The sequence below is a fragment of the Drosophila erecta genome, unplaced genomic scaffold (genome assembly GCF_003286155.1).
Source record: "Drosophila erecta strain 14021-0224.00,06,07 unplaced genomic scaffold, DereRS2 tig00000055-arrow-pilon, whole genome shotgun sequence".
Lineage (NCBI taxonomy): Eukaryota > Metazoa > Arthropoda > Insecta > Diptera > Drosophilidae > Drosophila > Drosophila erecta.
Window position 1 is genome coordinate 13,626,857 of NW_020825200.1, and position 16,304 is coordinate 13,643,160.

Sequence of the window (16,304 nt, forward strand, 5' to 3'; positions counted from 1 at the left end):
GTCAGTGGCTGGCTGTCCTGCTCGCACTCGCACTCGCACTCCCTTTCTCGCAGCCAGGATTAGGCCGTTTCGGAAATAATCCTTTGCTGCCAGGAAGAATGCAGTAAACGGCGCACAGCCCTTCGGACCAGGTCAACTCGTTTTCGGCCGTTTACGATGGTGCCATAAACTTTTATTTGCTGTCATTCTTCGTCCTCGTGCGCGGTGCTCATCGCTCAGCCGGGACGCAAACCCCTTTCCTCGCAGGATAATGCGTCCTTTCGCAGGCAAGAGTTAAGCCAGCCGCGCAGCAAAGGCTTAGCTTTCACTCGGGCAGTCAGTCAGTCAGTCCACCAGTCCAGTCCAACCGAGTCAAAGTCAGGTAGAGGATGTGCTTCGTGCTAGGCAGAGTCCTTTCCCCCGAGTCTCGAACTGCTGCGATAATCCCTGCTAATGAGGTGTCCTGTGCAAAGCAGAGCTGTGCGCATCGCGATCTGCGAGGCGGATGAAAGTCTATAAGTCAAGGATAATAATGGAATGTAGGCGGATTACGGGGATTGTAACGAAGCGCTCCAAGTGAATGAAGCAATCATGCCATCATTAATGCAGAGGTCTTAACACCGTAAAATTATATTTAGATATGCACAAAGAAAACTATCAATTTGATACATTTAATAAAAACATTTTTAATGTGAAAGATAATCCTATTTAAGACTATACCTTTTGCATTGCTTGTATGTAATTATACAAGTTAAACTATATAAGAAAATGTTTATGGATTTGATTTTTGATAATCCTAATTGTTAATATCAATTTAAAGGGCAGCAAATGTGAAAAAATCGAATTGTTCTAAAACTTAGTCAAACGATTTGGACACGAATTTGGGAAAATCAAATACAACTTAAAGGGTAATGATAAAGTTGTAGCAACAAATTCGTATTAATTTCAAACCAAGTGCTAAGGAAAGTGCTAAGATTTACATATAATACTTATTCATAGAAGAGCACATTGTAGTAGAGCAGACCCTTAAAGCAACCCATCAAGCAGATTGATTGAGACATTGGGATCGTATAGTATCTACAACCCTGAGACCTTTTGACAGCAGCTACACTTGCACACCACGATCCGTCCAAACAGTTTCCAGCCGTATTGGCAAACATTTGGTTTGGTCTGTTGGGCCAACTACTCGTACTGTGATCGCTGTGATGGCTGTCATCGCCGATGTAGGAGGAGATCGAACTGGCTGTAATGCGTGCATATTGGGTGAGTCCTTGGCTCGTCCTCGAGCTATCCCACTGACTTGCAGCGGACTGGGAGTCGAGCGCATGCTGTTAGCGCACAAATTGATTTGTCGAGTCGGGGCGCACAAGGACATTGCCATCATTAACGATGATTGCTTGAGGACCCGGACCCTAGGAGCCGTATCCGTATCCGGCGAAGGTCGTTGCGCAGTCGGTGCCAACTTTGGGCATTGTCAACACTTTGCGTACCACCAACTGTTTCTGTTTCTGTTGCTGTTGCTGTTTCGCGCCGTCTCTTTCGTCCGCCGTATAGGCGTCTCTTTCGATGCGAAATGGTTGGAGTTTTATTAATAAACACCTTGCTAGCGGAGAAAACGGGATGGCTGCACGGGATGGTCTCTTTGCACTCGCTCTTTGATCTCTGGAAAAACAGTCGTAATCGATTTGGAATGCTTGGCGGGATCTGCTGCTCCTTGGCTGGCAACTTGTCAGCTTCCTTTTGGCATCCCTGCCCAGCAAGTGTCTTCTGTTTCTGGCCAAGTCGGCCGGCTGCTGAGCGGTTCCATCGCCCTCGGATCGGAGTGCCAAAGTTAACGTGGCCGGAACGGTTACGCTACTTTCCACCAATTAAGCGGAGCTGCCAGTCGGATTGGCTGGCTAATGTAGGTTGTATTGGGAATCAGATATGCAAAAGCTGATCGGCTGGTAGGGGGTTATTAAGGTGCGGCAAAGGTAACTGCCTTTGTTGGCATTCGGTAACCTTGAATATTTTGTGTGGAAAGTAATTTCAAAATAGAGTACTAAACTGAATAGAATATTTCTTAGAGTTTTTGTAACAATAATAGGTACTCTAGGTGCTCTAGCCTACAAGTGCCTATGTGCTCACTTAAGCTTTATAAATGTCTTTCTAAGTGCAATGTTCTGGCTTTAATCACTTCCCATTTGAAATAAATACTATCTTGAAGCTCGATCTGAGCTAGTTGCACTTACCTCTCCACCTGAACAGGTGACTCCACAGCCCCAACCGCCAAATTTCCTGCTCACACACAATAGCTCAAAGCCAATTTCATGAACAATTCGAGCAATATGAGCCATCCAATTCAGCATTTGGCCCAATCCAAATGGTAATGCGCTCGCCTCATGCCGACATTATTATTAATGATAAGCACAAGTCGCCCTTTTTGCGGCGGCGGGGCAACAATGGAGGGCTCTTAGGCACTGAGAGAAAAATATTACCTACTACCTCACCAATGATATATGATACATTTTGTATCTAAATCATTTTATAAAACTATAAACTATAAATTAAAAATCTTATTTAATAATGGGTCTGAAAAGCCATTCTTGGCACTCTGAGCATTTTTTCGGTGCCCATGCTCGCAGTTCGATTTCGATTTTCTATGTGGGAAAGCGCTGTGGTCTTATCGCCGCGTTTCTCGCGGGGAACTGGCATATTAATGGTTCATTACGGTGACCCGCTGGCCCGATCCGCTCTCGACCCGGTCTGCACATGGACACGGAGGTGGACGTGGATATGGACTTGGGTGCACCGCACAGCTAGCAGCCTCAGTGGTAGCTCCTTGTGGACGCGGTTCGCTTGGGGTTTCGATGGCTTTGTTTTGTGCCGCGACTGTGGGCTCGGTACTGTGGGGACTTGCACTGACGCCTGGCGTGACGGTTTTAATTTTATTTTATTATTATGTATATGGTGGCGCAGGGTGCTTGCAGTCTATGGCAGTCCAGAGCCCCCGATTCACCCGCCTTGCCCCGCTTTTCCCGCCACTAGTTGGGCATTTTATCATGAACTTGTTTTTATGGCCGGGTCTTGGCGAGCTGCCTCGTAATTAGTTGTGGTGCTCCTGCGGCAGCGCCACCTAGCGGCCGTGGCGGGAGTAACGAACGACATTGCCCGACATTTTCAGGCCCCAAAGCTAATGAAGCAACAGCCCGGAGCCCACCTATGCCCCCCTAGATGCCTCAGACTTTGGGGCTTCATGGACGCGTGCAAATTCCATTGAAAAAGAAGTTTAACTCCGCTTATATTCCTCGACCTCCTGGCTTTATCTGCATTGGCCCGGCAATTTACGTGGTTCGTATTTTGTTACTTGACTTCTTTGTATTGTTTTGCAGTTCCGCTGAGTTTCCTCGAGTCGCGGCTCCACACACAATGTGGCAAGCTGAAGTTGCCGCGGCAGCCACTAATGTTGCATGCGGAAATTGGAGTTTGACATGTGCCCATGAGGGCTTTAGATATATATGCACGGGGAGTGTGGTATGTAAATTACAGCCAAACTATCGTTAAACGTTTAAAGAAGCTCGTCATAGTTTCAAGTTGCTGTACAATTTCGGTAAATGAGAAATATATTAATATTATTACTTATATTTCTATTAAGCAGCTTGGATTCGCTACACATGCTGCAAGCATGAATATAAATCCATTTAGCATTTGAAAATCTCTATTGAAACCCTTAGTATTCTTCAAGTAGTGGACCCTTAAGATAGTAAGATGCACATACAAAGTATTTAGTCGTTTAGAAAACCGCCGAACGGCATCGACGAAGTTCTGACTTCTTCTCCTCCAGCGTGTCCACGCCGAATCCATGCCACAATGTATCCGGCGGTTTGCTCCACCGCACAAAATATGTTTTATGTACGGCGACCGACTGGGACTTGGACTTGCTCCTGGTGTCCAAGCGCCGGCGGAAGGGCCAGAGGAACCAGTGGAGTGGTCCTCGACTTGTGGGAGGCAGCTGTCCGGAAGCCAATGATTGGATCGCCTCCAGCTGCAGCGTGGGATGCGGCTGCTCCACTATCACGGTAGCTGGCTGAGGACTTCGGCTTGGCGTATTGTTAGTAGTTAGCCTGGTACTGCAATCGAAGACCTCCATCTCGTCCTGATTTCGTGTCGACCAGGGCTGTAGGCAGCTGGATTGTGGTGGAGGGGACTTTTCATCCGATACCTCCGGAATGGGGGAAACGCGACTGCCACGGTTACATTTGAAGCAACGTAAAATCCTGGACTTTGAAGGTGGCGGAGAAGGATCCGGTGGCGGCATTTTAACCAGGATAAAGTGGTCATTCAGCAGACAGACATCCGACACCTTCTCGTACCTCGGCTCTTCGCCGAAGAAGGCGTCCAAGTCGACGTTCTGCTGGTATATGCGGTAATCCGCTCCAAGACGATTCGACTGCTCCAGCTCCTGTTTCAAAAGGCTGGACTTGCGGCATGTTCCGATAGTCTGGACAGGATGAGGCGGCGTCCAGACAATCCTTTCGGAGGACTGGTTCATGAGGCTGCGGTGCAACAAGAGGATCCTAGCGAGGATAGGACCATGAAGGCGATGGTTGAAGAACATCCTGATTGAATTTTATACAAGCAGGCCTGCCAAAAGTTGGGATGAAAGTAAGTCATTTCAAGAAGTTAATAGCGTTGAATGAAAGGAGTGCGATAAGGCTAAATATGGTAGCATACTTTCAGGCTGTTGTTAAAATGCAACCGAATCTCTTACTTTAAAACAAAAAAACATTTAGAATTAACATTTTAAATGTTCACTTCTGAAGGATAATTGAAAAATTCAATAACTATTTGACGTAGCAAAACTTTGTTAAACAATTTCACATCCGTCTCAGATCTCTTGCTTTTTAAGTGGGCCAAGTTTAGATTTGCTTTTGGATATAGGTTACACAAAATTGACTGGCGTTTTTCCTGTCGGACAAGCACATTATCCTTCGCTTGACTTTTGACACTGCACTTGGCCAAGAAACGGAGGAGGAAAGGAAGCGGCAGACAGGCGTCGAGTCCTTCGCCGGCTGGTTCCTCGAATTTGCTACCAATGCCAACAGCAACAGCAACAACTGGCTGTATTTTATGCCCCACGAAAACAAAAGTTATATTTATTATTTTGACAGGTAAACAAATCACGAGCTCACCGCACTCACACAGACACACAGGCGGTGGGGAAAACAACGAAATGCAGGCAAGGAGACACTCACATTTTGACGCTACCCTGCCCTGTGCGGTCTTCTTCTTGCTTCTTGCTTCCGGTTTCCGCTTTCCTTTCCGCTGCCAATTGGGCGTTGTTTGCCGCTCGGCTCACCAACGGCAACTGAAGCCGCCTTTCAGGCCGCCGTTGAATGCAGCGCAGCCACATGCGTGGCCAATTAAATACCCTTTCGCAATGAGGCAGCATGAAACCTGCGTGCATTTTGCCTAGCTGAAGTGCATAGGCAATAAGTCCTGAAACAAACGTTTGATTTTTAGGATAGAAGAAGGTGCTAGGGATAGATTTATAGGGATAGAGTTTGCTTGAGATATACAGATTATCTTTAGCATCTAACCATTCCTTCTTTAACACAACTTACATAACTTATAAACAGCAAGCTGAAATTGCACATTAAAACTGGTATAGAGTATGTATGCTTCGGTATTGCATTCGTCGTTAGCTTTCACTTTTTGTTTAGCATGTTAATGGAAGGACGTTTAGACGAATTGATGGTTGACAATTAGCAAAACATACCAAGTGCAATGTTTTTTAATACTCAAAAAAAGAACTTGTTACATTAATGGAATAAAGGTACATAACAAAAAGTGCTATCCAATGTCAAGGTTACATATGTTTAGTTTTTCCCATTTTCTTCCTAATCTTTTATTATTTTGTTTATTATTTTGGTTGTGTTGAGCACTGAAATAGCTTATAGAAGCGTGAGCATTAATAAAAGTGATTCTTTCTTTATTGGCTTATATTCCAATACAATTATCTTTAAAGTATATATTTTTACTAACAGAAAATGATACAGGTTTTTATGGGCCAAAGTAACACGCGTAAACATGGCGCATTAGTGGCTATTTTTGACATGATGGAATTAGATATATTCCTGGTCTATGCTATAGGTCTATAGATCTATTACGCTGTTTGGGCTCGTCGATTCCAATCTTATTTCCCAACTAATTCAGGTGCCTGACATGGCGTATTGATTGTTAATGCACGCCACATCGATAAGTCAAATGAAAGCAGAAAAGCAGAGGGTGGAATAGGGGAGAATATTGGAATGGAGCCATAAAGACTAAACATTAAGCAACAAGCTGCCCCAAGACGAATAGCCCCACCCATTAATCATGGGAAGTACATAATAGGCAGAAATTCTTTGTTTACTTTGGTTTGTGGTCGTGATTATTTGAGCAAAAGGCTATGCGTTAAAGTTGCGTTTGTTCTCTGTTGCGAATGGGGAACGTACATTCATTATAGGTATTCTTTATGTACTTAGAAACCTTTTAATAAATTTTAACATTTGGTTGCCTATGCACACCAAAGTTACAATGTTAACTAACAGTCTGCAAAAGTACAATGCTCGTCACTGTTGTTGCTTTCATACCTCTTACTTCTAATGCAAGTGGGTATACTAGGCTTCTCAAAAAGTAACTTAAGGGTCATGCCCATCGAATATGTGAGAATTCTTTGATTCCGACTTTGGGACATTTTCTGAAATTAAACAAGGTTAGAAAAACATGAGGGCGGTCTCATATATATTACTTTAGGTAAACACGATGTACACATACATTTTATTGAATAAGTTAATTTATATTAAACATCCTGGCATATGTCCCACATTCAAAAGGGTATCAGATAGGCAAGAAACTCTTTTCTATATTATATGTTACTATGGCCACTACTGTTTAGTTGGGATGCTTATTGCACTCGAAATTGACACCAATTATGTAAACGGGTCGTCGATCGCATGAAATTGAACGGCAAATGCGCGAACAGCCCTTAAATGACCTTCCAACAAACTGATAATAAAACCAGAAAAACTCAATATTTTCGAGTTGCTGAGCTGTAAGATACCTATTACATAACACGAATAATGTACTCTCTTTTGAATTATTTTAAAAGACGACAGTGTAGAATAGGTTGAAGAGTTATAATATAATATATATGTCTTGCCGTCATTTTTTATTTCGCATGTTTTTAATATTAATATACTAACATGCCGCACGAGTAAAAGGTGTAACAGCGAATGAGAACAAAAGAGCATAATAAAATTCGTTCGAGTAAAAGTGATTTTCGAATCGAAAATGCATATATAATACATACTTGAATGTTTTTTGATGATCAGCAGTGAACAAACTGGATAGACACATTATCTACGAAACACTTCCCTGCTCTCTTTTCACTTTTTATGATCGTTGAACTTGAACTTGTCAGCGAACTTCGGCTTACTCATCTTGAAAATAAGCAAAAACAGAGCCTGAAAACTGTAAATCATGCTTAGCCAAGTTGGTTTAAGCCACGTTTTTGCTTCCCGGTCTTTTGTTTTCGTCTGGACTGCAATGAAGGTCACTTAAGTTGTTTTTCTTATTTATGTGATGGAAAGGGAAACAAAGTGAACATAATTTTTTCAGTTTTCAATGGCTGTGGCTCCAAGGATCGCGTTCCAGCGCTCTTCCAATCTATCCGCTCTCTTAAGCCTCTCTCGGAGCTTCCACTATTCCCGACTTTGCAGCGTAGGCTTCATTGGGTTGGAAGGCCTGAAACTGGAATCATTTGGCGCCGAGCAGCCAGACATATCGGTCGTTCCAGTCTCGACTTTGGTTTCGGATCTTCTGCAAAACCAAAGATAACAATCCATTGGGAATAATCATACTGTGTAAATAATGCACATTATTCATTTAAAATTGTATTGCCGAATTAGAGTTGAAAACATTTAAATATAGTGTAAACTGTGTGATTTGTGAAAGTGATTTGAGTGGCTTGCAGATATGTTGCTTAAAAGTTAACTGAAAACAAGTTTTTTATTGCAGGATATTAAATAGCAATCCAATCGATTTTATCAATTCACACCTATTAGCAAAAACCAATGATGTGATAGCTAGTCAAATCAATTAAGGACTATGCATTTTAAATGCCATACCTATTAGTATCTATAGTTTAATTGTTGAGCTTAAAATACGTTGGTAAAAGTACATAATTATGCTGTAACTGATCACTATTATTCACCTTTGCGAAAAGGAAAATGTATAACATTTAAAAATGAATTCAAAGAGTAATAATAGCGATGAATCCTAAACCAAAATTAATGCCATAAATTAATTTACGCCTAATACGTAATTACGTAATTTGCGATTAGACAACATAAAATAACAGGGAAAAGTATTGTTGCCACCCTCGTTGCATTTTATGGTTATGGCTTACGGTTGCTGCAACAAACATTTGGCTTCCCCATTGCAGCAGGCCATGTGTCTGCCCCTTGCCAAGAAATTCAAAGAGGCCGATGGTGCAAGAGAACTGCAAAAAGAGAATAAAGAGGCACTTGCGCTTTTTGGGAAGTAGAGTGCGGAGAAATTTGTAAGGGGGGCTTAAACATTTTTGTTGCTCGAATAGAAAATTTTGGATATTTGATAATATTGAACTGTTTTTCCAGTTGAAGTATTTACACGTACAAAAACTATACAACAATGTAGGGTTGATATTGTAGGTGATTAAAAACTTAAAAATGTTAAGTATCATTTTCGAAATAAAGCCCCCTTCCTACGCTCCTGCCCCCCGTTTTCTTCGTGTGCGTTTGTCTCTTTTCTGTGTGCCACATGGGAGTGCACGTAATTTTCCATTTAGTGGCAGGCGAATCGAAAACGAAAGTGGAAATGTTGCACTGTCGCTGGTGGCTCCATCACCTCCTCGCTCGCCCACGCCGCTCGCTCTTGGCCAGCCGGTTGTAAAGTCGAGGAAGAAACTAAAGTGAAGAAACGCAAACTCAAAAGCCAAAAACTTGTGAAAAGGAAATCCGCAATAGCGGAAGTGCCAGTCCAGTCCAGTCCACACCAGTCCAGTCAGTCAAACGATCCGTGACTCAAAACCATTATTTCTCATTATAGCCATTGCATCGCACTTGGTTCTGCCCGATTAAGCTGTCAAAGGGCACCGGATTTCGAAAGCCAGGGAACCCGTATACCCGATAAGAAACCCTCACCATGATAGAACGAGAAATTATCCAGTAAGTGTTACTGCTTATCGGTTGTTTGACCGTACGAGTATATGGCACAGATGAAATGCTGCAGCATAAACAATACATGGTAGACAGATTTCACTTTGTCGTATTTTGTTTTAATGTCAAACCTACAGCTCTAAATATGTTGATTTTAGCACATTTACTATTTTCTAGTAACTTAGGTGGAATCCACCAATAGAAGCCTCCATCAATCGCTATTTTCCAACCCAGGGAGCCTTGACTGTCATGCGCTGGGCCCCTCGAGCACCCGAAAAGGGGCCAAGACCCAGTGTCAATACCTCGAGGCGGCTTCAGTATCTTATGTTGTACTATATTATGGGTACTTGGCAAAGTCCGAGCGCTTGAACATTGCACATGCAGCGGTCGCATACAAATAGATAAATTAAATCATTTCGGTGTTGCCCGAGACTTGACTTCGTTTCAATATTTGCCAACTCGGAGTGGGCAGCAAACGCTTCTAGCTGTTGGAAATTTTGCTGCGATCCGCGCACTATATTTGTTCTTTATTTCAGCACGACACCTGCCTCCAAGCGCATCTTTGACGTCCTCAAGGATGTCCTGCAATTTGCCGAGCTCTATGTGCGAATCCTGCTGGAGCTGTTTGTTACCCTGGTGCAGATTGTGCTGCCCAAAAAGCAGAAGGATGTCAGCGGGGAGATAGTTCTGGTAAGAAATATGATAATTATTTTTTTGTTTCATTTGTGCTTTTACCTTTAATAACTTATCATACATACCCGCAGATAACCGGAACTGGCCACGGAATTGGTCAGGAGTTGGCCCTTCACTATGCTTCCTTGGGCAGCACTGTGCTTTGTGTGGACATCGATGGAAAGAATAATCTGCAGACGGTGGAGAAGGCCAAACGGCTCCAACTCGGCGAGGTGTACAGCTATAGGTATTACCCTAACTAATTGAACTGATAAGGAGATTACATTGCAATCCATTTGGCAGCTGCGATGTTTCCAAGCGCGATGAGGTTATGGCACTGGCAGATCGGGTCAAGTCGGAGGTTGGATGCATATCGGTGCTGGTGAATAATGTTGGCATAATGCCAACCCATCCCATCCTGCAGCAATCGGCCGAGGAAATCCAGCGGGTCTTCGACGTGAACGTGTTCTCGCAATTCTGGACCATCCAGGCCTTTTTGCCGCACATGCAGGAGAAGGGTCGTGGCCACATCATCTGCATGTCCTCGATTGCCGGCTTGGTGGGCATCTCCAACCTGGTTCCCTATTGCGCCACCAAATTCGCAGTTCGCGGCCTGATGGAGGCACTGCATGCCGAACTACGAGAAGGACCCTACAGGGATCTGGTAGGATAACCAACAAACAGCTTAACTATGTGAACAACGTGTGAGACTTGGCCATTTCCAGATTCGAACCACCACCATCTTCCCCTATATGACCAACACGGGCCTCTGCAAACATCCCAAGGTGAAGTTCCCATCGATCCTGGGCCTGCTCGATCCCAAGCAGGTGGCCAAAAGGATCGTGGAGGCGCACCGCACCGACCTCATGGAGGTAACCATCCCGAGCTGCCTCCTCCACATCAACAATTGGACGCGACTTCTGCCCGACCATTGCGGCCTGATGCTCAAGGACTTTATCGACAGCGGAGTGGAGTCGGATTTGATTTAGTTTTCCTTTTATATATTAGTTTATAGATCGAGCTACAATGTGTTGCAGTACAATAAACTTACTATGGGAGTATGTACTAAAATAATACCATCTGGATATTCAGCTTTGATTTTTGGAGGAACAAAATATTTCCGGATTTTCCAAGTAAGAAGTAAAATTATCATACAAAACTTTAAATTCAAACTTTAAGCTCAAGTTACTCGATAACTATTCAAATATTAAGGACATTTTGTATTATGAATTATCCTTTAAAATGTTACTGTGCAAATTACATTGTGAGCTGTGTTTTAAAATGGCTTGAAACAAAGAATATGACTCCAACAATGAATTTCTTAGATCTTAATTTCGTTATTATTTGCGATACCTGTTGCGCTGCTATCGATTGCGATAACACCAACAATCGATTATCGGCCAATCTGGCTATTTATAGCTAAATCCAGCTGCACTGTCAACTTCACTGCAAATCAGCTGTGTGATGAAAACAAAAGACGATGGCTTGCGAAGTAAAACACTACGGAGAAATCCGTAATTTTAGGAAAGTTCAGGAATACTTTGGACTCGGACATGGTAAGATAGCTTTGCCACAAGCCTCTGCAGCATGTATTCATAAGCAGTCCGCTCGGAACAGATGATAACTGGTTAAATGCGGTAAACTATGCCATATCACCCACTGGGGAACTGATTGCCATGGCCCAGGGTGAAAAGTTGGCCTTTCTCAGCACCTGCTGGAGCAGCCATGGCAATGGCAACACCTACGTTCTTGGCTGGTGCGGCGAACTGGAGGATCGCAACCAAATCGTGACCAGCCTTACCTGTTTGCCGATGACTCAGAACAAAAGCACCGACGGAGCCATCGAATGGACTTGCGTGGCAATTGGGCTGTGCTCTGGCATGGTTATCTTCTACACGGACTCGGGCGTCAAGCTCTTCTCTCAATGGTTAGTTGGGGAATTCAACGTATCTACGTTATTAACCAACTATAATTTCCAGCTGCCAAGAGGATCCAGTCATTGGAGTTAAGTTGCACTCCGCTCCGCGCCACTCTGAGGCCGATTCCCTGCTCTATATCGTTTATCCACGCTGCCTGTGCTTCATCCAGGGACAACATATTTTGCCCACGCTGGCCAACTGCCGGCACAATGTGCAAAGAAGTGCCTTGGAGCGTGGTTCGTATCCCACGGCAGATGTGGTGCCATTCCAAAAGTATAAGTTCAAGCAAGAGCGAGAGGCCGTCATCAACGATGCTGCAATCTCTACCACCCAACGACCTCCCACATACGACTACATTGTACAGCAGAGCATCGGTCTCGGCTACTTCGCCAAGGTGCATGCCACTCCGCCGAGGAGCTCACAGGTTCTGGCCGCCGGAGCAGAGCCTTATTTGGGCTTCTTTCATGCGGAGGAGGGTTATAAAACGATGTCGCTGGGTGAGGTTGCCAAAGATGTTATCGGAATAGCGTACAAGAACCTGCTGGGCGGAATCTTTCGACGAGCTCCAGAGCCCCTGCCATCGCCCGAGGAATCCCCACTGCCCGTGCCCACAAAAGAAGCACCTATGCGGATTCGCTGCCGTCTATACGACGGAAAGAGAGACGGTCTGACCTTGGCTGTGGCACCAGGTGGACGCCTGGCTTTCGTCACCGATAATCTGGATCGTGTGATGTTGGTGGACACGCACCAGGCCATTATCTTGCGAGTTTGGAAGGGCTATCGCGATGCCCAGTGCGCATTCGTTCCAGTAAAGGAAAAATCTGTTCGCGGAATCAAAACGCACAAGCGAAAGTCTTTGTTCCTGGTGATCTACGCTCCTCGAATGGGCTGTCTGGACATCTGGGCTCTGCAAAACGGACCAAAGGTGGCTGCATTCAATGTTTCGAAGAGCGGGCAGCTGATATACAACAATCACAATGCCCTAGGCTCCGGCGGTAGCAGTGGATCTGGTAATAGTGGCAGCCAGTCAAGAAAAGCTTTAGCCATCAATCATTGCTTGTTTCTGGACCCCAGCGATGGCAGCCTAAAGGAGATACACATTCCCTTTCACTACGCGCTCAGCGAGACCAGCTCTCAGACATCCCGGGATATCCATATGCTGAGGCGCCTTAGAAATCAGTTAAGGACCATAAACCATGGGCAAGCCAAAGATGAAGCGTTGGGGGAGATTGCCGAACTGGCAAGTGAACTACAGACGTTGGAGGTGCGACAACAGTGCCTGGAGATGTTGCTAAAGAGCAAGAAGCTACAGCCACAGGTTTTTCAATGCCTCATTAATGCCTTCATCAAGAAACCTCTTTCGGAGACAACGGGTTCCGAGGAATTTGTCAACCAAATCGAGAACTATAAACGCTTGACTGATCTCTACTTGTCCCTAAGCCAAGCCAAGCAGCGGGAAGACAACGAGCCACCCGTAGAATACTTGGAGCTCTCTGATGCTGATCTTGTCACCATAAACAAGTTGGTTTTGCTCCTGGACGACGGCACTGAAAAGAATAAACCCGCCGCCACCCGCGAAGTCAGCTTCCAGTTTCAGGCGGAGCACAAGATCGAAGAGTTTGTCGATTACCTGAGCATTTTTAACATCGATAGTCCGGATGGCATAAGTCTACTTCCAGAGAAGTCGGATAAGTTTGGCGCCGTAAGCATCGATCTCTTTAGTCAGTTCTTTGCCCAGGGTCTATGCTTTGGTCAATTCAAGCAGTGGATCAACCAGGCGTGTCTGCCCAGCAGAGATTTGCTTAAGTTGATTATTTGGTTTTGGCTTGAGAAGCCCTTTAAGTACAACAACTGGTAAGGAAAACAGTTTGTAAATTCCAATCGTGACTTATGTAGAACCTCTTTTCTTGCCTTAGTGATGAAGTAGTGGAAGACATGTCCAGAATCGCTGCTATGGTCCAGACCATTTGCGATCTGGCCGGTGACCACATCCACGACTATGCCTACAATGCCATTTCACCGTGGTGGCAAGAAGTTCGGGAACTTCTCTTGGAGAGTAAACAATTTTCAGGCTTGCTGGTTGCCATTGTGTGCAAAACGGTGGCGAGTAATTTGTGGCGAAACAGAAAAGAGGTAGGTCTGCTGTTTATAAAACCCAAAAACTCTATTGCAAAAACATGTTTTCATTAGGGATCTTGTGATGAATCCTCGCAGAACGAGGATGAGGAGCGCTGGGAACGTATCTCCCACGATGAGGCTCAGTGGGGATTGCTCACTGGCAAGCTGGAGGATGTGGCCGTGCTAGGAGCCATACTCAGGTAAGTGCCGAATCAATCTTTCCGCTCAGTTCTTAATTAACTGCTGCTCCCTTCGCAGTAAGCCTCTCAAATGCCGGGATCCTGTAGGTCCAGAGATGTCCTACGAGCCACCGGACTGCAGTCTCAAAAGCATTGTGAGCAGTGGCAAAGGCATCGTCACCGAACTGACAGCCAAGTGGCTGATAAGTGCACAATTACATCCCAGTAAAGTTCTGGAGATCTCGCCTCCCGAAAACGAGTTCGACGATGAAAGCAAAGTTAAGATAAAGGATAGGCCAACTAAGGAGCCAGCCAATGAGGATGCAGAGTCAGAAGAGGATTTGGAAATGGCAAAGGAAGCGCACGCGCCGAATAAAGACGCCCACGAACCTATTCTTGAACGATTGGCTCTGCTGCGTGCCCACTTTCCCTTTAGCTTGGAGTCGGGCGTCCTCTTAAGTCTCATGTCGTGGCAGTACATGGTCCAGTGGAGCAAGCAGCTCTCATCGCTAGATCATCTAAAGGCTGCTTTGCTTTGCTTAAACCAATTCCGGACACCTGACTGGGCTCTAAAGCATGGAATATGTTGCATGCTGTGGAATGCCACCCTGAAGTTTCCTCTCCAGGCGGCGGCAAAGCTTATTCAGAAAGTGGGACGCCTGCCAGTGGACAAAATGTGCCAGCAGGATCTGGAGATGTCGGCGGGAAAAGTGCCAGAGTTTCTGGAACTCAGCCTCGAATTCCTGCAGCATTTCACCGCCTCTATGGAGCACGATAAGCGGGAACTCCACTTTGAGCAGTCACTTAGTGAAGGAGCCCTGCCATTGCAGTTTCTAGCTCTCCAGCAGCACCATGCCATGCCGCAGCTGCTCCGCCTTCAAACAGAACTGTGTAGCGTGCTGCACTTCGTGTCCTTCTTCCAGCTGCGCATTCCGAAACCACTGACCACGCTTTTTGACTCGATGAGCAACAAAGCTCTGTTGGCGGACATCAATAAGGAACTGCCTTATGTTTTGCCTGCACCAGATCTTGTCCTGCAACAGCAACGCACTGATTTCCTATGTCGCCTTGTAGCCGCAACCATGGACCTGATTAGGGAGGATTTGCAGCACCTGTACATTCTCGATCATGTCTTCTACATGTCCAAGATCTGTGCTTTGGCCGACAGTTGGGAGGTCGACAAATTACCTATCCTACGACGGCAGGTGAGAATTTGCCTTTGTGTTGGGATCACTAGGATATAGTGATCCTAGAATTTCTAATCTAGCAACCCATGAACATTCAAATGGCGCTTACGATGCCTTTCGGCTTATAACTTCAGTTTGTTTTTGTGTTCAGTAGGGAGCACAACAGAGGAAACACTTTGGAATACAAAATATTTCAAATATTTTTCCCTCCTCCAGGTGGTTGAGCTGTACGCTTTTGGGTATGATGCTGAGGCTCAAATGTTGCTCCATGACATCAGCGATGACGAGGAGCTGGGACGACTGCTGCTAGAGATCGCTGGACGTAGACTCAACCTCTATGCAGAGAGCTCGCAGTCCACGTTCCTGAAGATTGCCTCTGTTGGCCACCAGTTGCTGGCCTACCTGGACAACCTGGTAAGTGCTACCAGCGTATACCATCCGCAGTACTGATCCACGCTCACTCCTCACATCGCTCCCGCAGAAGGAGCCGATGACGGAGAACAGCATCCAGATTGCGGCCACCAAGCCCGACGAGATCGATGTGGCCGCCCTGGACAGGCTGTTGTCCCACGCCTACAAATGCCTCTGTCGGCGCGAGTCCAAGCAGCTGCCCATCATTGCCCAGATGTACAACGCCGTGCGTATCCTGCAGAAATAGGAGTGAGGATGACACGAAAACACTTATTGTATTTTACGTTTATCGCATGATTTGGATGGGTTTAAGAACAAACCCAATGTTCAATGGTAAAGCACTATATCGTTTTGTAGCCAATAATCACAAAGTCCGCATCGTCTCATGAACATGTTCAATCAACTTACGGAAAGCATCACGTTTACTACTACCAAGACAAAAGGAAACAAGGATCGACACCGATAGGATATATCCAACACGAATTTGATGTGAAGCTTACTCTTTGAATTGTTAATTATCAAGAGTATTAAAAGGCATATAAAGCAAACTCATACAAGCCTTCAATGCCTATGAACACATATATTTATTTCAATATTGTTTTAGACTTTTGGGATAAC

General features: G+C 45.1%; 3 protein-coding genes across 5 annotated transcripts; 2 read left to right on the forward strand and 1 right to left on the reverse strand.

The window, feature by feature from the left end:
- Positions 1-3,649: 3,649 nt before the first annotated feature.
- LOC6542205 lies at positions 3,650-7,362 on the reverse strand. Of its 3 annotated transcripts, none has more exons than XM_026979011.1 (2): positions 5,214-5,323; positions 3,650-4,602 (listed from the first exon to the last, which is right to left on the reverse strand). In XM_026979011.1, the coding sequence occupies exon 2, from the start codon at positions 4,574-4,576 to the stop codon at positions 3,752-3,754; it is 825 nt and encodes a 274-aa protein (XP_026834812.1). In that variant the 5' UTR covers positions 4,577-4,602; positions 5,214-5,323; the 3' UTR covers positions 3,650-3,751. The 3 variants fall into 3 exon arrangements, with proteins under 3 accessions (XP_026834812.1, XP_026834813.1, XP_001969769.1); XM_026979012.1 differs by lacking the exon at positions 5,214-5,323 and adding an exon at positions 7,313-7,362 and having other exon boundaries at positions 3,681-4,602; XM_001969733.2 differs by lacking the exon at positions 5,214-5,323 and adding an exon at positions 5,160-5,197 and having other exon boundaries at positions 3,681-4,602.
- Positions 7,363-7,734: 372 nt separating this feature from the next.
- On the forward strand, positions 7,735-10,946 carry LOC6541546 (short-chain dehydrogenase/reductase family 16C member 6). Its single transcript, XM_001969734.3, has 6 exons — positions 7,735-7,865; positions 9,091-9,209; positions 9,737-9,890; positions 9,965-10,119; positions 10,176-10,536; positions 10,598-10,946. The coding sequence occupies exons 2-6, from the start codon at positions 9,187-9,189 to the stop codon at positions 10,859-10,861; spliced, it is 957 nt and encodes a 318-aa protein (XP_001969770.2). The 5' UTR covers positions 7,735-7,865; positions 9,091-9,186; the 3' UTR covers positions 10,862-10,946.
- A 359-nt stretch (positions 10,947-11,305) lies between these two features.
- Positions 11,306-16,243, forward strand: LOC6541424 (rab3 GTPase-activating protein regulatory subunit). Its single transcript, XM_001969735.3, has 8 exons — positions 11,306-11,428; positions 11,490-11,799; positions 11,852-13,645; positions 13,708-13,924; positions 13,982-14,109; positions 14,168-15,293; positions 15,492-15,689; positions 15,757-16,243. Exons 1-8 carry the CDS (start codon positions 11,353-11,355, stop codon positions 15,931-15,933), a joined length of 4,026 nt encoding a protein of 1,341 aa, XP_001969771.1. The 5' UTR covers positions 11,306-11,352; the 3' UTR covers positions 15,934-16,243.
- The last annotated feature ends 61 nt before the right edge of the window (positions 16,244-16,304 follow it).

Bases quoted from the DNA above. Each gene is read 5' to 3' on its own strand.
- LOC6542205 (XM_026979011.1), bottom strand. From the start codon at position 4,576: ATGTTCTTCAACCATCGCCTTCATGGTCCTATCCTCGCTAGGATCCTC.
- LOC6541424 (XM_001969735.3), top strand. From the start codon at position 11,353: ATGGCTTGCGAAGTAAAACACTACGGAGAAATCCGTAATTTTAGGAAA. The intron at 11,429-11,489 runs GTAAGATAGCTT...CGCTCGGAACAG, and splicing joins ATACTTTGGACTCGGACATG to ATGATAACTGGTTAAATGCG. The intron at 14,110-14,167 runs GTAAGTGCCGAA...CTCCCTTCGCAG, and splicing joins GTGCTAGGAGCCATACTCAG to TAAGCCTCTCAAATGCCGGG.
- LOC6541546 (XM_001969734.3), top strand. From the start codon at position 9,187: ATGATAGAACGAGAAATTATCCA. The intron at 9,210-9,736 runs GTAAGTGTTACT...TCTTTATTTCAG, and splicing joins ATAGAACGAGAAATTATCCA to CACGACACCTGCCTCCAAGC. The intron at 10,537-10,597 runs GTAGGATAACCA...GGCCATTTCCAG, and splicing joins AAGGACCCTACAGGGATCTG to ATTCGAACCACCACCATCTT.